The sequence below is a fragment of the Ambystoma mexicanum genome, chromosome 10 (genome assembly GCF_040938575.1).
Source record: "Ambystoma mexicanum isolate Mex_15411 chromosome 10, UKY_AmexF1_1, whole genome shotgun sequence".
Lineage (NCBI taxonomy): Eukaryota > Metazoa > Chordata > Amphibia > Caudata > Ambystomatidae > Ambystoma > Ambystoma mexicanum.
This window is the reverse complement of record NC_090932.1, coordinates 56,865,431-56,886,785: the sequence shown is the minus strand read 5'-3', so window position 1 is coordinate 56,886,785 and position 21,355 is coordinate 56,865,431. Positions and strand designations below refer to the sequence as shown.

At 42.5% G+C, this 21,355-nt stretch overlaps 1 protein-coding gene across 11 annotated transcripts in view; it reads right to left on the bottom strand.

Moving 5' to 3' along the window:
- The window catches only part of PCYT1A (phosphate cytidylyltransferase 1A, choline), a 333,268-nt gene that overhangs the window by 118,628 nt on the left and 193,285 nt on the right, over positions 1 to 21,355 (bottom strand). For all 11 annotated transcript variants that reach the window (XM_069617498.1, XM_069617488.1, XM_069617489.1 and 8 more), the window contains 2 exons: positions 15,578 to 15,694; positions 14,218 to 14,369 (listed from right to left, as the gene is read on the bottom strand). In XM_069617498.1, the coding sequence (XP_069473599.1) occupies positions 14,218 to 14,369; positions 15,578 to 15,694 (269 nt within the window). The remainder of the gene's footprint in view (positions 1 to 14,217; positions 14,370 to 15,577; positions 15,695 to 21,355) is intronic.

Here is a 21,355-nt window from a genome sequence, read left to right as displayed (position 1 = left end):
TACACATTTGTATCGATGAGAGTTGATAAAAGGCACCAAATTCTTTGCGTTGTGGCGCGAGTGCATTACATTCCATGACGAGGTGGAATATGGTTTCCTCGATTTTTTGGTCTTTGCAGAACCTGCAGTAGTTGTCTTCCTTTTTGATTTGTCTTCTTGTAGCTAGGTGTGCTTTTGTAGGGAGAATGTTTAGGCGGATTTTCAAAAATGTTGTTCGAATGGTTGGGTCTGGAAAGGTTTGCAGGTAGGCCGGTGGTTCATGGATTCTCCTGTTGTCTTTTGTACAGTGTAAGTTCTGTTTGTAGGTATTTTTTTGTTGAATGGTCTTTATCCAATCATTATGTAGCAGTTTTGTTTTTGCGTGTTGTGGACGAAGTGTAAGTAATTCTTCTGTGATATTTTCACTAACCATTTCTTTTCTCATTGTGGCTTTCCATTTTTGCAGTATTGTCGTGTTGAAGGTATTTTCTTTATGTCGCAGTATTTGAATTGCTGGGGTTTTCCCGTCTGTCAATATTTTGCGAAAGATGTCTAGTCTTTTCCACTGTACGACTGATTCAATTGATTGAGTTGCCAATTCATAACGTATTCTTGGCATTGGAAATGTTTGTGGGAGGCGAAGGACTTTGCGCCAGAAAGTCGCTTCATATTTTGTCCAGTTGACTCTCTGAGCGTTTAGCATTGCTTCGGTACCATAGGTGAGAATCGGGATGTATTTGTGTCTGTAGTAGGAGATAATTGGCTTGAAGGAGAATTTGCCGTATTTTCTGTGAAGGAGGCAGCCTTGTCTTGATAGCGTTTGGGATGTTTGTTCGATTTTGTCCAGCCACTGCTCTTCTGATTTAGACTGGTTTATTGTGATCCCAAGGTATTTAAACTCAGTAACATTTTCTAGTTCGACGTTGTCTATCATGAATGTACGTTGGTTTATTCTTTTTTTTTTTAGTGATTTGGTTAGGGTCATTATCTTTGTTTTTCCCGTATTGATCATTAATTCATTTTTTTTCATGTACTGGCTTAAGTCTGCCAGTGTTGTTTGTAACCCAGTCGGTGTTTTGTCTAGTATCACGATGTCATCGGCATATGCCATGACTGGGACTGGGATCGAGTTGATTTTGGGGGGATTAGTTTTGTCTGATTTTAGATGGTCTTCAATGTCAGCAGTGTAGAGGTTGTAGAGTGTCGCTGCAAGTGGACAGCCTTGTTTGAGTCCGTTTTCTGTTGGTATGGCGGGTGTTGTAGTTCCTTGTCTCGACAATCTGACTTTTATCGTGGTTTTTGAATATAGTAGAATGATCGGTTCTAGGATGTCGGTTGGGCAGTTCCATGTTCTAAGTTTCGACCATAATTTTTCTCGCGAGATTGAGTCAAAGGCCATTTTTAGGTCAATGAATGCTGCGTAGATTGCCGAGTTGGAGTTGATAGCTTCATGTTTGATTACTTGGAGTAATACCAGGTTGAGGTTTGTTCCAACATTGGCTGTAAATCCTGTTTGTCTGGTCGAGAATTTGTTGTTTTTTGTGGCCCACGCAGTGAGTTGGTTTAATAATATTGTTGCAAATAGTTTTCCTAGCGGATCGAGCAGGGCGATCGGACGGAAGTTTTGAGGGTCTTCTTTAGGGCCTTGTTTGTGGATTGGTACGATTACTGCTGTTCTCCAGGAGTTAGGTATTCTATGCAGTTTATTGATCAGGGTTGTAATATGGCATAGAAGGGTTGCCCAAGCGGTTGGATCTTCCTTGATCATGGCATTAGATAGTCCATCTGGGCCTGGTGCTCTAGAAGTGTTGAGTTTGTTAATCAGGCAGATGAAGTCTTCAAATTCTGCTTGTACTTTCCATGTTGAGTCTGCTGTAGTTTGTGTATTCTGATGAGCTGTTTCTCGTAGTGCGTAAATGGTAGTAAAATGCGTTATCCATTTTTCTTGGGTTACATTAGCTATGAGTTTATGCTGTTTTTGTTGATTGTCATTGAGTAGGTTCCAAAGTTCTTTGGTATTGTGGGATTTGTGGCTTTTCAGTATTTGTTCAGCATCCGCTTGTTGAATGAGACTTTTTTGCGATTTGATCCAGTTTCGATGATTGTTTTTCAGGGTTTTGATCTGGTGTGAAGTGTCGGGAGCTGGAGTTTTCTTTAGCTGTCGTATTATTCGGTTTAGGTCTTTTTTCCTTTCGGCAATTTCCTGGTTGTAGAAATGTCGGTGGTCTTTCTGCGGACGATTTTTTCTGGTTTGTTGGAATGGGATTAGTATCCATTCATAGTCGATTTTTATATCATTTGCCAGTCTTGCCTGATGGAATTGTTCCGGCAATGAGGTTGAGGAGGCTTGCGGGATTCTCAGTCTTGTAGTTGTTCCATTTAGTTCTAATGGAGGAGGTGGTAGTGCTGTCACTGTTTTTTCTGGTTTCGCTTCTGAGTGTGCGGTAAGTTGGTTGTGATCGCTCTTGTCCGTTGATATCGTCTGTGCGTTTGTAACTGAATGGTGAAGGTTTTCAGATAGGAATATATAATCGATGATTGCATGGGACGAACCTCTGCTCCATGTGGGTGTATAGGAATTCAAAGTGTTCCCTTGGCTTAGAAGGAGTAGGTTCCGCGTTGTGGTTTCTTTTATCCATCTCTTTGCATTTGGTGATAATTGTGAGTGCTTTAAGAGGCTACCGTTTTTATCGTATAACTTGATGTTCAGATCGCCACAGATTATTGTTTCTGATAACGGGTATTTAGCTAAGGCCTCGTCAATCGAAATGAAGACTCCATCTAGGAACGTGTTTGTAGATATTGCTAGCGGGTTCCAGTAGAGGTTTAGAATTAGGATTGTTGAGTTGTTTTTGTCTTCTCGCTTTTGCTGGTGTTTTGTGGATGTTATTATGGTCAGTTGCGTCCAAGGGTTTATATTCTCGGAGAGTATTACTCTGATGTATGGGTTTATCTTGATCAGGGTGAGTAAGCCTGAAGCAGGTCTTCCTTGTTTTTGTACGATAGCTGGGTTTAGGAATGTGATAAAGCCATCGCATGCCGGTGGGTCGCTGAGCCAGGTTTCTTGAAGGCATATGAAATGATATTGCTCTAATTCAGCGGTTGTGTCCGTGAATAGATGTAAATTGCCTCTGGTGTTCCACGAGCACAATGACCAATTGAATCTATGGTTCATTAATTGTTATGAGTTTGAGCTCATTGAGTATTCTGTAGATTCTGTATCTGAGAGGGTGTTTTCGTAGTCATAGATTCTTCTGATTGCATCGGCATATCTGTCTGGATGTTGGCTTCTTATAGAGTATTCTGTAGATGCAGTGTCTGATGAGGGAGTTTCAAAGCTAGTTCTGTTGGGTTTGTTAATTCTATCTGAGTCTGCTTCTTTTGAGGCACGATTTGAGTATCTATCGTCAGTTGTCTGTTTTTGATTCCTCTGTTCAATGTGTAGTTCTTCATACCTTGTGGTTGCTTTGTCTTTTGGTTTGCTTGGTATTCTTGAGGATGTTGATGCCCAGCATGAGAAGCCTAATTTGTGTAGTTGTTTTCTTGTTGATATGATGAGTTCTTGGTTATTTTGGTCTGGGAGCTCTATGACGATCTTATCCAGGTTCCGGTCGTCTTTGAAGGTTATCAGAGCAATATCTTTTGTTGTGAGTTTGTTCAGGCGAGGTATTACGCCAAAGAGGCGTAGTAGGTTTGTTCTATTTAGAATTACCGGTTCTTGGTTTTTATTTGCATTTTCAATATGGATTTCATATGTTTCATTTTGTCGTAGTGGATTGACGAATATTGGTCTGGTCTGTCTGTGTTGACTGTGATCTTGTGGTGGTGTTGTTATCGAGGTCGACGAGATTGAATCATACGGTTCATCTCTGGTTGTGAGTGTTGAGATGTTTTCCATCGAGATCATTGAGATTTCTTCTAGGGAGATTTCAGTAGAATTGTCTTGATTTTGGTTCGATTGTTGTTCAAGTATTGAGGCGTATTCGTCGATTATTATGTAGCTTGTCTGAATTAGTGGTTGTGAAGATTGTTGATTGTTTTCTAGTGGTTGTTCTTCATGGGTGGTGATGTCGAGCAAGTCCTCGTCAATCAGCGATTGTGGCAGGGTAGGTTGCGCTAGTTTGGGTTTTATCTGGGTTAGCTGAACTTGAATGCTTTGTGTGTTGACAGCTGTTTGTTTCTTCTTTGGTTGATGCGCGATTTGGGTATTCTGGGTTATATTTCTTAGAAATGCTCGCGAGCCCGTTTGTCGTTTTTTGTTATTTTTCTGTTGGGTTCCTTTTATTTCGTTCGTTGTTTTTTCTTTTTCGAAGATTTGAAAGTTTTCCTTTGGATTCTTTGTTATGTTGCTTGAGATAATGGTTTCTGTTTTTTTGTTAGTATTATTTTGAGGTGGTTCTTTCAGTGTTTGTTGGGCAAAATCTGTAATTGTTTCAGGTAGTGGTTGTATCTGAATTGGGGGTTGTGATGGTTTTGAAAGCGGCGAGGTTTGTAGTCGTTGGTCGTTGGGTCTGGTTGCTTGTTGCTGATGGTGTTCTTTAAGCATCTGTAGTAATTCTCCTGTAAGTTTTGTTTTTTCTTGTCGGTCTCCTCTTGCGATCTCTGCTAATCTTTGTTGCCACCGGTATGTCTCGTCTGCTTCTATTGTCAGTCTTGATTCCACTGTCGAGACAAAGTGTTCGATGTGTATCTGTTTTGAATGGATTAGTGCTAAAAGGGTCGCTTGATCTTTTATTGAATCTTTCAGGTCTTCTTGTAGTTTCAAGAAGGGGATCATTGATTGGGAGAGTAATGCGATGAGCATATTTTGTAAGTCCAACATTGTTGTTGGGATTCTTGGGTGCATATCTTCTTCATCTTGTACATGATTGTCGTTTTTCTGTTGTGGGTCTTTTGGTTTTTGGTTCTTGATTATTGGGTCTGGGGTATAGTAGGATTCATCCGAGTCATAGTTGAATCGTGATGGGACAGTTTTACGTTCATCCAATTCTGGTTGTCGTTCCTTTTTCATCTGTTTGTTTTGGTTTCCATAAGGGATGCAAGGGGTTGAGGTTGATTGTATTTGATTTATTTCTGTTCGTTCTCCAAGTACTTCTTTTGTTTTTTCTGCAGTAGACATGATGAATTCTATTTCGGTGGTGTCCAGTGATAGTTTTGGTAGTTTATTTCTTGTTTTGGATGTTGTTGGTTCCACAGTGCTGGCGGATTTGGCGGAATTGTGAGTTTTAAGCCATGCAAGGCGGGCTAATCTTGCTTTTTCTTTTTGCTTCAGTTGGTCTGGTGTTGGGATTGCTGGTTTTGTGGTTAGGTCTTGTGTTCGTTCTGTTTGTTGGCTGGTTGCGGTTAGCTTGGAGGCGACAGGGTCAGCTGTGAGTTTTGGTTCTTGATTATTAGTTATTTCCTGAGGGTTGCTGTGTATTTCGTGTAGTTTCTCCGATTTCATGGATTGTTGATTCTGGATTTGTTTGTCTGATATTAAGTCCTGTTTTGTGGTCGTCTGCATCTGTTTGGTTGTAAGTTCGATGGGTTCTTCGTTGCTGGTTGCAAGGTTTGTCAAGGTGTCTTGTATCCCGTTGTTTAAGGGGTCTTGTTTTGCGAGCTGGTGGTTTGCGTTCGGATCAGTTGATGAGTTGGTCAGTTGTTGTTCTAATTCGGGTTGGGAAGGCAGTAATGATGGCGCGGACATAATAGGTTGTCCAGGTTTGGTAGTGTCTGAGCTGTTTAGTTCAGATGAGATTATTTGGTGATTTTCTACTGTACTGTGTGAGTCTACTGATAGTTGGAGTTCCACTGTGCCGACGGATTTAACGAAGTTGTTGGTTTTCAGCCATGCAGTTGGATTGGCAGTTTCTAGGGTTTGGGCTCTGGAGTCTTCTAAGTTCTGTTTATAGTCTGAACACTGTGTCAGGGACTTTGGAATTTCTTTGTACAGTGTCACTTTCTTGAAGGATTGTTCCAATGTTAGCTGTAGTTGGTCTCTCTCCGTGGTGTTATCGGTCGCGTTCTTAGTTGTTTGTCTTGTTTTTGGACGTTGAGTTGGGTTTTGTTTATTAGTGCGAGTTGTGGCCATTGTTTCCCGATTGTAGAATGCTAGGCTTAGGTTTTGCAAGATTTCTGTTTGGTTTGTCAGAGTGCTGGTCTCCTTTTTTTTTTCTTTTTTATCGGGTTCGCTTTTAGGATCCAAGGGACTAACCCTTTCGGTCTCCTGGTTAGCAGTGGCTGCGAAGATGTATCCTTGTTTCGGTTTTCTCTGGTGGATCAAATTGCGCTTTCAGGATCCAAGGGTCGAACCCTTTCGGTCTCCTGATCGGTTATTTCGCGCAGGTGAGTGTTTGATTCGTCCTTCTGTAGTGGCGCGAGTTGCGCTTTCAGGATCCAAGGGGCAAGCCCTTTCGGTCTCCTGGTCAGCAGGGGCTGCGTAGGTGTATCCTTGTTTCGGTTTTCTCTGGTGGATCAAATTGTGGTTTCAGAATCCAAGGGTCGAACCCTTTCGGTCTCCTGATCAGTTATTTTGCGCAGGTGAGTGTTTGATTCGTCCTTTTGTAGTGGCGCGAGTTGCGCTTTCAGGATCCAAGGGGCAAGCCCTTTCGGTCTCCCGGTCAGCGAGGCTGCACTGGTGAATCTTCGTTTCGATTTATTGTAGAAAGTCAGGTACGCTTTCAGGATCTAAGGGCGGACCCCTTTCAGTTTCTTGATCAACGAATGGAACGAGGATGTATGGTTGTTTTGTTTCTCTGGAGCGGTTGGGGTTGGAGGATTAGGATCCAAGGGCGAAGCCCTTTCCGTCTCCTGATCGACGAGGGTAACTGGAGATGCCAGAAGTTAGAACGTTAAGTAGCAGGGGCGAGGCCGCAAAAGCGCGGGCGGTAGAGGATTCTATTCGGTGTGAGGTGGGGTGAAGACGCGTGTACAGTAGGCACAGGCAGGCTCCGGCGTCAAAGATGAATCGCTTGGTTACAGGCCAGCTGGTGCGAGCACACGAAGGGACAGCAGGGCTGTCAGCGGTCGCAACTGGGCTCAAGGCGATCAGCAAGTTCAGGGTCAGTGATGCAGGGCGTGGATGGGTGGTAGGCGAGGAGCATGTAACGGGTTTGAGATCCTGCAGGACGGGGAGCGATGCTTTAGGTGTATGTAGCGTGATGAGAAGTAGGTCACTTACACTATTTTGGCTGTCTTTGGCTGTCTTTGGGTGATTCAGTAGGTGGATTTTTCTGGGGGAGGCGCCGCGGAGCCTGCAGAGCCTAAAGACCAAAAGACTCTGCAGCAGACTCCGCGGCCGCTCCGCGGTGTTCTGGGTATTTTAAAGTCACCAGGTGGAAGTAGGCAAAACAAAGGTAGGACAAGAAGCAGGTCCTCACTGGGTTCAGGAGCAAAAAGCTGTAGAGTCCTCTCACAACCGCAACCAAAAGACTCTGCAGCAGACTCCGCGGCCGCTCCGCGGTGTTCTGGGTATTTTAAAGTCACCAGGTGGAAGTAGGCAAAACAAAGGTAGGACAAGAAGCAGGTCCTCACTGGGTTCAGGAGCAAAAAGCTGTAGAGTCCTCTCACAACCGCAACCAAAAGACTCTGCAGTAGGTCTTTTAGCTTGGCGTAGGATTAAAGTGTTGGCAAACTCAGTAGGAGGTACCGCTCCCACCATTGTGTAAAAGACCTACGTTACTCGGTGGTTAATATTGCCTCCGTTGCACTCACCTAAAATACGAATGCATGTTATGCGTTATTAACATGCAAGTGGGAATTTATTGAAGAGTATATTTTTACTACAAACAGTACTGTATGGTCATTTGAAAGTGCAGTTGTGTGACAAACCCACTTCTCTTCATTTTGTGCAGTATTGGTGAACGACCCTAGTTCAAGTACGTGAATAAAAATGGAAATTAGTCTCAGAAGTGGGAAATGCCGTAAATGTCCAGTGGTAAGAAAGGACAAGGTGTTGCTTAAGTCTCCACATGTGGGTGGTATGGAGGAGACTCACTCAAGGAGGGACAAGATTCCGAATCTCAAATCAATAACCCCTCATGTACAATTTCTCCAGTACCACTTAAATTATCGAAATTGCCTTACAATGCTTCTGTAACGCATATAGAGGAGCAAGGTCTTGGTGGGGAACAACAACATTTGATTCAGTCCTCAATGAATGAGGAAAAAGTGCTTTATCTTAGTGAACTTCATGCTCTACAAGATATTGATGACGACTTTATGCAATCCAGTGACACTCAGATACACCTATATCACCAGATGAACTAAAAGTATCTAGAGACATTGCTGATGTCTCTATGCTAGCACCGGTCATCATGACGGAACTTGATAAACATGTGCGTTTGTCTCTGGGGCCACTCATATGTCAGATCCCAAGGGTTTTGGGAGAGCGATCAAACGAGCCGACTCGCCCCCTCATGGTGAGATTCGCAAAGAACTCCACCTCCACGAGTTCGCAGAGTTTGATCCCTTTCCTATGTCTCCTAAAGATCATGAAAATCTCGCCCCCGCAAATTTTCAATGACCAAGCAAAAAAACAACCGTACTGATGCTTGACCTTAATGAGCAGAACTGTCATACCTTTCCCCTTTTTACGCAGATTCTAAACCTTCTAGACAAAGGGCACACATTTACCCATTTTTCTATAGGGGATATGAAAGGGTCAATAGCAGAAATGATGGGGAAACTTAACAAGTTAGAAGGATTCATGCTAGCTTATGAATCACTAAGACAATCTCAGGTGAGTCAAACAGCTAATATGAACCGAATAATCAATGGACCATCATGTCTATTTCACCCTCATAGGATGATGTCGTCCCAAGCAACACAAACAACTACCTTAGACCAAAAAGTAGAGATGACCCTAAGTGATCAAGTAACATGGTTACAAAAGGAAGATGGATATACACCCTCTCCAGATGAGATTACAAAGATTGAACTAATTAAATTAGCTAAGCTACACCATGACAGAATTCTGGTGTTAGAAAGTTTGTTGATGAAAGCAAACTTGGTACCACCAGAGGAGAGTGGAAGTTACCAAGTTGAGTCATCTAATGAAGAGCGTAGAGATGAATATACGGAGACACCTGATAGCCCTTCTGTCTTGACTGAAATCTTGGATCAACAGGATCTCGTAAACAATGAGCATGCCACACTTAGGGTAGATGCATCTGAGACAGGAGAATCAGGAGTGGAAATACTTTATGTCTCGTAAAGCTAAAAAACTTCAGCTACAAGCAAAAAAAGTCAACAAAGTATTAAAACAGAATTCTACCACTGCACCAGATAAAATATCAAGCAAAAAAGATCAAAAAAGTTCTATAGCTGCTCCTAATGAGTGCAGTGAAGATATTAAAAATGGAGCTACCCACTTGTTGGACGAGCGTGGATTTGACCCAAGTCAGTTGAACGAAGAATTCAAAGCTCAGCTGCAGATGGATGGGCAAGATCCACATAAACTTACTAAATGCACAGAACAAGTCTAGACAAGTAGTGAATAAATCAGATCCCCAGTTGGGCTCGCAGGTCCAACACAAAACTGTAGTGGTGACTAAAGGGGATGCTGGTGCTAGTACTTCGGGTGTTACTAGTTCTCAAGGAGTAAACATGAAACAGTCCAATTTAGCTTCCTTCTACCAAACAACTAAAAATAAAAAATCCTTTAGAAGAGACAGTTGTAATGGAGAACATGCAAAAGATGCAACTTTGTTAGGACCTTCAATGCAAACTGAAGCAAAACCCCCATATATATGTGTTTGAAGCACAGCAATCCGCGTAAAGGAAATTCCCCAAAATCCCTTATGAGCACTGAAATCTCGTCCTGTACCTCCATCTTGAAAACAAATTAAGGGCAACAACTTGCTCCAAATAATTGGGAAAATTCTAGACACAATGAGGCCAAACAGGAGCATATGTCCAATAAAGGTGATGACTTGGGGGGAGAAGGGTCCAACACAGCAAGTGAAAATCATCACCATATTCAGTTGTACATTGCCAGGACATATGAAGATCTACCGAAAGAAATGCAAATGTTTATAGGTTGGAGCAGTGATGTAGCACTTCATGGGAAGTGATAGGATTAATCGCAACTATTTGTTGAATGTCTTTCAACAAATACCCACTTTGCGTAACCTAAATTCACAAGATCTTGAATGGATTAAACTCTCTCCCATTAACAATACTACGATGTTATGTAACTATACATCTCTTTTAATTACAAAAATGTTGTGGGAACAAAGAGATAACTTTAACCTGCTGGGATATGAACTGTATGCTTTTGAAAACATGCATGATTCAACCAGCTTTATTGAATTTCAACCACAGAATATGGTGTGTAGTGCAATTCCAGGTATACAAGAGGGATCTAATCTAGCTCTAAACCAAGATATGCTAACACAGTTAGCTTCTGTTGTGAATGCTATAAAGGGTTTGGCATGCTTAGAACCATTTCTGTAAAATGTGAGTCCTCTCGATACCAAGCAAGAACACTCATAACTCTCAGCATTTTGAATTCTTAGTTTGAACTGTTGTTGGTTTAATAACTTTATGAAATGCCATTCCCTAGACCCAGTGTTTGCCAAGTCTAGTATTGTTCTGATAATAAACTATGGCTGTGAAACATGTCAACTTGGATGGTTTTATCTCGTACAGCCATCCTGCTATACGCGGGACTATGGGCCTTTTGACATTAGTGCATAACAGCTTGAAGATGTCATCCAATTTCATTTCCTCCACGAATGAACAAATTGTTATTGAGGTAATATTCAATCATGTTCATGTGCTAATCATTAACTTGTATTGGAACCCAAAGTTGCAGTCTAAAGAAAGCATAATATTTGAGACAGACGCAATCCTACAAAATGCTTTCTTACGAAATGCGAAATAGGAGATAATAAGGGGAGATTTTAACTCCATTTTGAAGGATTACTCCCGATCTAAATTTGGTCAACTTAATCATTCCCCCAATCTATTAGCTTATGAAAGAGGGCGTTGTTGGACGAATTTCCTAGTAGATTGGAATATCCACATCTCCCACGCCACTGACCAGTTTGATTTTACTTGGAGGAGAGGGAACTCACATTCATTGGTCAATCATATTGCGGAATCAGAAAATCTACTAAAGATATGTGCACCCATTCTAATAATTAATTTAGGTTTCGGTGATCACATGATGTTAAACCTCAGACTAAACATCCCAGTTGCATTATTCATGTACGCAAATAAGTTGGCACTAATTGAAGTAGATAGGTATCACTATCTACTTCAATTAAGGCATCACTATCTATTAAGTGGAATCCGAAAATGTGCAGAGAGCTGACATATTTGGTAAACCGATATGTGGAAAATGAGCATTAATTCTAAGACGACTCCAGCAAAGCGAAGTATTGTAGACCGTAATACATTTGTGATAAGACACCATCTTTACCAACTTGCATAAATCCAACATGTGAGCCAGACTATTATACACCAAAACATTTATAGTAAAGAGATTGCTGCACTTAAAAGTATACGCAACAGGGATAATAGAAGGGCAAGAAGATCAAAATCTGAGGTTACGTCATTCAGTAAGATAAAAAAGGACATACAAGCACGATATAGAAACAATCTTAAAAGGGTGAAGAACGCTAGATTATTGGCCGATAACCAACAAATGATCTCCCTAATGTTTAAACGTGAAACAAAAGATATCTGGGCCATACTTCGTAATCGTGGTAGATCAGTGCACACGGAGTTTGTTTCTTCCAACTGCGGTGAGGTATGGAGTACATACATTAAAGAAAGATATGCTCTACCTAAAAGCTTCCTCCCTGTTGATATCAACCTTTATATCAAAGGGATACCCAGAAAATGTCTGTGGCAATTGGTAGATCTGATATGGGCCATCAATAAATTAACTTATTTAAAAAAAGGCCGCAGGGCCCGACGGACTACCGCCCTGTCTCCTAAAGGATGATGCCTGCTTTTGGGCGAATATGATCAAACCAACATTTGATTTGATCTTTGAGACTAAAATAATACCTCCCTCATGGCTTACTGCCATTATTGTACCCATTCATAAAAAAGGGCCAATTGATGATCCATGTAATTATCACCCTATTTCATTAATTGATGTGCCTGCCAAGATATTTGCAACTCTTCTAAAAAATGAACTGGAGAAATGAATATCTGATAATCACCTATCACGGTTCCAATTAGGATTCAGGAAAGCGATAGGCAGCACTTTAAATGCCACGATTGTAGCCCATCTCCTAGAAACCTCACATCTTACTTGTTCAGGTGCAATCTACATGGCATCACTGAACCCGTCTGCAGCGTTTGACAGTGTTATTCGAACACTGTTATGGAGTAAGATGATCCATTATGGCATACCGGAACATCTGGTAGGGTTAATAGCTTTACTTCACAACCAAACTTCTTATAAAAAGGTACGCATAAATCGTTATGGGTTTGTGACTGACCCAATTGACATAGAAATTGGAGTTAAACAAGGTTGTCAATTAGCAGCTATACTCAACCTATATATCTGTGACATTGACAAGATCTGGGAAAACCTTGACACATTTCCAGTTAAATTGGGAAATGCCAGGATTAATTGGCTAGCTTTTGCAGATGACAATTTAGTTTGATCGGACGCCATATGGCCTCCAAAAGAAATTAGTTATTTTCTGCCTATGACAAAACACACAATCCAACTACAAATCCTTCCAAATCTACCATAATAGTATTTGCCAACAGAAAGAAAGTTTGTAGATTTAATTGGGAGATGGATGGGGCCAAGATACAAAGGGTCCTGGCAACGCGATATTGGGATACAATCTCTGTGATGCAAACTCTGTCTTCGTGGAGTAAGAGTCTAAATCTAAACGTTGTTCATTTGATTTCCCAAACGAAAATCATCTACCAGAGGTATTCAAAATGTTCACTACTCCCGATTATTGATTTTTACACCCTAAAGTTAGAACCAATCATTTTGTATGGACTGGACCTCTGTTTCCTTGATTTGACTAAAGACTTAAACAAATTACAAGGAAGTATTTGGAAAGCGGTATTGAGCTTCCCTAAAGCACTTCCTAACACAATGATTTTATATGAACTTGGTCTGAATTCTCTTGCTGCTAAATTCTTGGATGATGCTTGTGAATTATGGTAAAATGTTATATCCTCCACCAAATTCATTTTACGAAGATCTTGCAAAAATGGTGTTGAATGCTTACCCCGCTTCGATGAATAGGTATGTCAAAAAGATGCAAACAACTTTGAATTTAATTGCCACAGATCACAAAGACTTGCATGATCGTCCGTGTATTGTAAAAAAAGATTTTTTCAATTTTCAATTAGATTGGGCAAATATTACTGATCAGAATGCTACCTATGAATCATATGCTGATCAGACATGCTTTATTCATAAACAACAACTGTGGCTACAATACCGGTTAATCTTTTCCTGCAATAAAGCAAGAAGCTTGTATTTGAAATTTAAACTAAATCTCTTCCATACAAACGAAAAGATGAAGCATTGGTATAAGAACAAATGCATTGACGGCTGTAGATTCTGTAGAGAACGTGCGAGTTATGAAACCTTGAAACATCTGGTGATATATTGTGGCCACTTTGAAACTCTAACACATTTGGGGACCTACTTTAACATAGATCTCTTATCTTCACATGACCTTTTGTGGACACAATGTATGTGGGGTACAAGACAGTCACTGGTATTGGCATTAACTCATTTCTTAACAATAATCCAGGTTTACTTAAGCGAGATAGAACAAACCGAATTTGAATAGAATTAGCATGTTCATTCTTTTTTTTTAATATATGCAAATACTGACTTATAGGATAAAATTTGCATTTTGGAATAATTGTTTTTAAGTATGTAATTTAATCTGAAGTATATTGAGTCTTAAATGTATGTAACTATGTTATGTTTTATTTGCTATACTTTGGATGTATAATCTGCTTTTCTTCTATGTATTTTATATTTGAATATTTTTAAAGGTGCTTTGTGCCAAATACAAATAAATAAAAAATAAAAAAACCCTATGACCCAGACAACCTTGCTGTGGAATTCTCTCAACAACCAAAACAAGTTGGGTGCGTTTTTCACTCTAGAAAAATTAGTGCATGGAACTTTCTAATTAAAGGCTGCATGCGAGTCATGAGCTTCAACCCCTTAGAGGAGCCGGTACGAGGCATACGCCCAAGCATCACTTGTCCATGTTTTTTTGCATTAGTGTGCATTTAATTTCTCCATCTTACCCGATGCTCTGCTAGGAACTCTGGCGTAAGCGTCCAGGGAGCATTTCTCACCACTTCATCCACATATCGGCAATGCTGTACTGCGTCATACCTCTCCACGTCATTCATCACTGTGAAGCCCTTCAAAGTGTGCGTCAACTCATCACTGCACACTAAACACAAATAGATATGTTCAGGCAACCAGCCGAATCCAGCACATGACAAAAATAGAATTTCTTTTTAACACTCCAATGTTACAGAAATAAAATCCATTTGTGCTTTTATTTTTTAAAACACACAATTTACAGTTGAAGGTCATTTACTTTACAAATCATGGTCGGCGGGCTGATATGTTCAGTGTATTAGTAGGTGACTGAGGAGTGTGGACAACTACATGCACGCTTGTTTTCAAAGTTGATCGATCACCTGTATGACCCGAGATCCATCTCATCATAACAGCACATGAAATCAGGAACTGGTTACTTGCTCAGTCACTCCGGCAACATCGGTACAGGTTACATGGATATGTTGTACCATCACAAGGGCTAACAGTTCTTACAGCATATCATTTATTAGGGACATAGCCTTTAGGGTAGCAGAGAACAGCTAAAGTTTGTAGACATCAAGGAACATGCAGCAGTGCTGAAAGATAATTGGGCGGAACGGGGGATGGGATAAATCTGCAAAGTGAGGTAATCCGGGGATAGCGGGCTGGGATTGGATGCATCTTTTGTGGTCCGAGGAAGATGCACCTTCCTCGAATAAGAGGGTTTCCATTTCTCTTCTGAACTTTACGAGCGGCGAGTCCTCATGTTGGGACCTGAAGTGTAAAAAGATCGGACGTGGCTGGATATGCAGCGATGTTATTCGCCGATCTATAGTCAAGACAACTTTGCTCTGCCGTCCTTCAAAGCTACTACTGACCCCAGTGGCAACGACTAGCATGAATAGGATGAGACTACTTAAAATCCCACTTGAGGTCCTTTTATTAAGGTTTGAACCTGAAACTAAGAACCACACCTCCTCCTGCCGACAACAGCGCTATTTCACAAAGGCCTTAAAAGTAAGCAGAAGTGTCTCGGGTGTCAGGGAGCAGTGGGCGGTGTCCCCATTGGCAGCAGGAAAGAGCAGGACACCCAGCACGGGACCTTTCTCTGCATACCAGGAATACTGATTGACGGTTGCGTGGAGGAAGAAGAGCACCTTTAGCTCCTCTTTCATCCAGTCTCTGCACAACACCAGAAGATAAACAGGCGGACATGGACTAATCAGACACCAATCCCAATGTACAGTTCTTTTGAAATATAATTTTTATACTTCACACAAACCACAGGTTCTCTTGGAAAGAAAACTAATAAACCTTCAACAAGAGTACTCTTACCTCCTACAATGAGGTACGTATTTGGGAAGAGGCACTTTGCTTGCATTAATGCCCGGGCATGTCCAGAGTGAAACAGGTCAAAGATTCCATCAGCGTACACTCTGACTGGCCTGTCCGCTAAGGAAAAGAAAGGCAAAGCTATCAGATATGGACAGTGATGACAAAATCAAATCACATGCAAACATTTTTAGGACACAGATTCAAAAGTAGCAGTAATTTGAAAATCATGTATTCGAAACCAAGTTAGAGATAAGCCACTTGTGGCTCACTGTATCAAACTAGAAGTTGAACGGTTAGTACTCCAACAGTTATCGCTCCATTCGAGAGTGGGAGACCAAGGCATCTAGAACAGAGGTGTATGCATCAACTTAAAGTAGAGCATGGTTTGAAGATGTGCATTGAATGAAATGACATAATTCTATTCTGAGTTCTATGGACAAAGGTTTATCATCTATTGCAGATGCATAGATCGATTTAAGACAGTGCAGCATTGTTTTGAACATTTGTATTGAATGATATATCACCCATAGTTCTATGTAATGTCTTCAATGCATTTAACATTTATTTATTGCAAACATGCAATAGGTATTACCTGTCATGACTACAACTAAAAAGAAATTAACAATCCTTTTGAGACAAGATACAATTATGTTAAAAGTCCATATAAAAATATTTTTTTTTTTTTTTTTTTTTTTTTATTGTTTAATCACATTGGATTTTTACAATACCGGTCTTCTCATCATTTCATACAATTATTTATCCGATCAGTTTGTCGCTTTCTGTGAGCAATTTGTGATTTGTCGGTTCATTTGATGGATGTTGTGGTCACTGTTGTGTTTGTTCTTGGTGACACCCATTGTTGTTGAGTAATTGTTGGTCGATGTATTCTAACATTTTTGCTGCTGCAACTTGCCATGTGATTCTATCACCCCCAATGAGCCTGCACCACCAGGTATTTTCCTTGTGTAGTATATTAAAACCGGGCATGTGTGACAGATACTGTTGTCTAATAAAATTCGTTGCTGGGCATGACATTAGCAAATGTCTTATTGTTTCTTTGACAGGGTGGCTGGCATTATCGCAAAAACGACAGTCGTTAGTTGCTGTTTGTCCTCTGATATGAAGTATCTCATTTGTTTTCATTATGTTGAGTCGTGCTCGTAAAATTAGATTTTGCGCCTTTTTATTTGGAAATTGGTTTATGAAGCCTTGCAACTCATTTCGTTTCAATATATTATGCGGTAAGTGAGCCATGAGTTTCGATCTTGTTGTAACGTCGATCGTCGTTGCCCAATCTGCGTCTTTGATTTTTTGTAGAACTTTACATGGATTTTCAATCAGTTCTTGTTCGTCCGAAGCTATATCACATAGTACACCTAGATTTTCCTCTTGCCATGTTATTAGCATCTGACAGTTTCTGGCATCCATTTCGCATTTAATCATGTTGAAGATTTTATTGCTTGTGTCCATTCTGCTTTTCCTAAATAGCATTATGGTGTTGCACACCACTGTGCATTTTAAAGATTGCAGGCTGAGTTCTCGGCGTATGGCCACCCCTGATGTCGATTTGGGTAATTTCAAGACTTTTCGCCAAAATCGGGCCTCTAGTTTGGCCCATATTTGCTTTGGCATCATGGGCATCGGCATATTTTTGATGAACACTTCTGAATGTAGATACACAGAATTCATGTGTACCAAATCAATCAATCGAACGGATCAGCAAAAAAGATTATTTTTTTCAACTTTTAAGTATTTTTGCCAACAATTGCACCGTGACAAATAGAGGGGTGATTCATAATCAATAAAAAGAAGAAATATTTGTTTTCTGCCAATGTAAAGGCTTCTGATTGAATTGTGTTCAGGTGATAAGAGTGATATGAAATGGGTTTAATGTTAAGACACAATCACACTAAAGATCACCAATGTAGGCTGTGTGAGAAACCTGAAAGTGTCTCACCCGCTAGTCCCCGGGGATCTGTCATCCAGGTGGCCAGGACACGGCCACCGCTTTTGGACCCATTTCCTGGGGGTGGACCAATGCGGGAGGATCACCTGGGTGAGAGGACTTTGGGGAGAGGAAGTGGGACACCAGATGGCGAGGCACGGTATCCCCTTCCCTGTAACACCTTTACCCTATCCTACCAAGTAGGATACTTAGGAACTCAACCCTACACCCCCCTTTTCCAAGACAAACATTTCCTCACAGACCACTCACTACAGGAGAAAACGGACTAACACTCGAGCTGTATACCAGACATGTCCCAATACAATGGTCAGGCAGGGTCAGGCAATTACTGCACACCATTACACACACCTGACTTATATTACACTTACCCACATGGATAAAAGGCGGAGTGCCAAAGCACACTGAGCAAAGCAAAGCACACGAAGAAGCTGCAGTTCCAAGATGGCAGTTTAATACAAGGTGAAAGACGGCAAAACCAAAGGGAATTGCAAGGAGGGAAGTGTCCTTGACCTTTTCAACGAAAGACTGTTACTTTCATGAACCTTCGAGAATAGGAAACGCAAGACCAGGATTCAAGCCTGAAGAATCCTGCATTGTGTGTCAGAGGTACCCAGGGCTCTCCCGCATCGATAGTCAAGGCGGGGAGAATCGTTTGCCGCCATGCTACTGTCCTTGGCTCCTACAACAAAGCAGCGCCAGTGAAGTCAGCACAGCCAGTGAGTTGGGGAGAATGATACCAGACCATTCTGTGTTGAAGCCAAGGTTGCAAGTGGCAACATTGTATAACGAAAACTGAAGAGAACCGTGTATGGTGCGTATGTGGCAAGCGACACAAACATAATTTAAAAAGCAGATGAGTGATTGAACTTTGAAGCCAAGATACAATACCGTAGCCAGAGTGGTCCGGCACCACGTGGGTGCTCATTTGAAAGTCTGTTAGGTATCCAGATGAAAGGTGGCAAATGTGAAGAGTGATATAGAATTGTGCAATTGAAGTGGTCCTGCAACTGGTCAAACAAAACCCTGTTCACATTCAAAAGTCTTTGATAGTTGACGAAAAAGTATATGAAGTTGGTCTGAGCCCGGCGGAGTGAGATCAGCTACAAGCTTTTGGTTAAAGCAGGTTTGTGTAAAGTTATATTGAAAATTGGAATTAGTCAGAGCCCGGCGAAGGGAGACTAATTGAACATTGTCTTAAAAGAGATCTGAGCACGAATGAGGGAATTCCGAGATCTGAGCCCGACTCAGGGTGATCCGGGGTGAACTGTGAGTCACCCGAGAAAGAATACCCTATTTGAAACTGGATGCATAAATAATTTATGAACATTGTGTTGAGAGGATGTGAGCCCGGCTGAGGGTGATCCGAGGTGAATAGTGAATTACCTAAGAAATTGAGTACTTGTGAAAATCTGAAAGAGGAAAAGAACTTATCGTTTGTCGTATCAGGCCTTCTGATTGAAGAGACATTGAAAGGCAAAAAGACTTGGGCATGAAAGACCCTGATGCTAATGATTGAACTGTATCTTCGTGCTAGAGAAGCCAGAGACTGTGCTAAACTCGAGTGTACCACCTTGTCCCGTGATGAAAACGTAGGGAATGGAGGCCAACAGCCTGAAGATCCTGACATAATTTTGTGAACACTTTTCTTTTTCGTAACATTGTTTCCCACACTATTTGTATTTAGAGGTAAGGATTGGCAATACCTCCTCGGTGACCTAAATATACATTTAGACTCTCCTTGCTCCTCCTCTGTACTCTTCCGTGAGCTCTGCGACTCCCTCTCCCTGTCCATCCTCCCCTCTGGCCCGACTCACTCTGCAGGGCACACACTCGATGTCTTGATCTCCTCTGACCTCCCCCTCTCCATCCTTCTGACCACTCCTCTCTCCTGGAGCGATCACTCCCTCCTCTCATCTCTCCCTCTCTTCCCCCGAAGCCAAGCCTACCTTCTCGGATATCCGGCCCATGAAGCGTTTGTCAGTTCAGGCTTTTGCCGCCACTTTCTCTCACCCCCCCCCCCACCTTTTGCTGTCTCACATCCTGACACAGCCCTGTCTCTGCTCTACTCTTCAATTTCTGATACGCTTGATGCTCTTGCCCCTGTCATGAGGATCCGTTTGAAGTCCAAAGCCAAGTGCAATTCCTGGTATGTCTCTGACCTAGCTACATTTCAACGTAAATGTAGGGCAGCTGAGAGGAAATGGAGGACTTCCTGTTCATCCTCTGACAAACTGGCCTGTCGCCTGTTACAAAGGCAATACCGACTCTCTGTCCTCACCAAGAAGAGAGTCCACATTCAAGCTCGTACCCCTGCGGCATCCAACAACTCGGCTGAACTCTTTAAAATCTGCAAGGAACTGGCCAACCCTGCTGCAGTCTCTAACCCTCCTGTTGCCTCCCAGGCTTTTCTCAATGCCCTTGCCTCTCACTTCATTTAAAAAACCCAGGACATCCAGTCCCTTTCCTCCCACACCCCTCCTCTCCCCTCTCCTTTCCTCTCCATCTGTGCTTGCTGACCCTCCTTTAGCCACCCTCCCATCATCCTTCTCGTCCTTTCCTCTTTTCACCCCTGACGAGGTCGCTAGACAAGTCCGATCTATGAAAGCCTTGTCAAAACAGGTTCATCCCTGTTCCTCTAAAACCATCAAGGACCACATTGACACCCTCGCTCCGGCCCTTGCTGAATTTTGCAACCACTCCTTTGCCTTGGGATCCTTCCTCTCCCCTCCTCTCCTCTCCCCTCCCCTCCCCTCCCCTCCCTTCCCCTCCCCTCCCCTCCCCTCCCCTCCCCTCTGAAGCACTCCTTTGTGCATCCTCTTCTCAAGAAACCCACAGTAGATCCTTCTTGTCCAGCTAACTATCGCCCAATTTTCATTACTCCCTTTCTTGGCAAACTCCTGGAAAGGTTGGCCATCTCTCAGCTTAACCTTCAATCCAATTCTGTTGGCTGTCTCCATGACCACCAGTCTGGCTTCAGAGCTGCCAGAAGCACGGAAACTGCTCTCCTGAACATCCGTGAAGATCTGCTCTCCAACCTTGACTGTAACATTCCCTCTGTCCTCATCCTCCTCGATCTCTCTTATGCCTTCGACACAGTCAACCATACCATCCTGCTCAGGTGTCAGGGCTGGGGCAGGTCTGGGGGTAAATGCCCTTATGGTCAGCCTGGGGGGCAGACAAGCAACCAGAAAGCACTCTACCAAGTACTCCAGGTGTGTTCTCCACCCTTTTTGTAGGACCGTGGTCCAGGGATGGAGAACAGCCCGGGAACTACATTTTCCAGCAGGCCGCTCGCCGCTTGGGCCTGCTCGGGGGAAGATTGCCACGCCCCCGACTGCGCCCGCATCAGCGCACATGCGCGAGCCGCGTCCGTGGGGAGCCGCTCGCAATCCTGACTGGCGTCCTGGAAAGACGTGTTCACAGGAGCTCCGGAGGCAAGCTTACGCGGGGCGATTCCGCCCGACGACTGCAAACCCCAGGCCCCGCGTACAAGTCTGAGATAAGTACAAATACTTACCTTTCGCTTCTCACCAGTAATACCCGAGGGGGGGGGGGGCCACGCAGTAGAAGCGGCGCAGAAACCCACCAGCCCACAGCGAGCCGGAGCGCAAAACTCTTGAAGGGAACGCTAAGAGTTATAACGTCCCTAACCACGCATGAGACTCGAACTAACAATGCCCGCATGTTTTAATGTGATCAAAAAGTATAGTCGCATGACTCCGGAGCGGCGATTCTCGCCGTGCAGGGTACCCAAAAGCCACTAACCAATCACGCGCACAGCGCGCACTGGTATTGACTCTAATTTTGCTCTT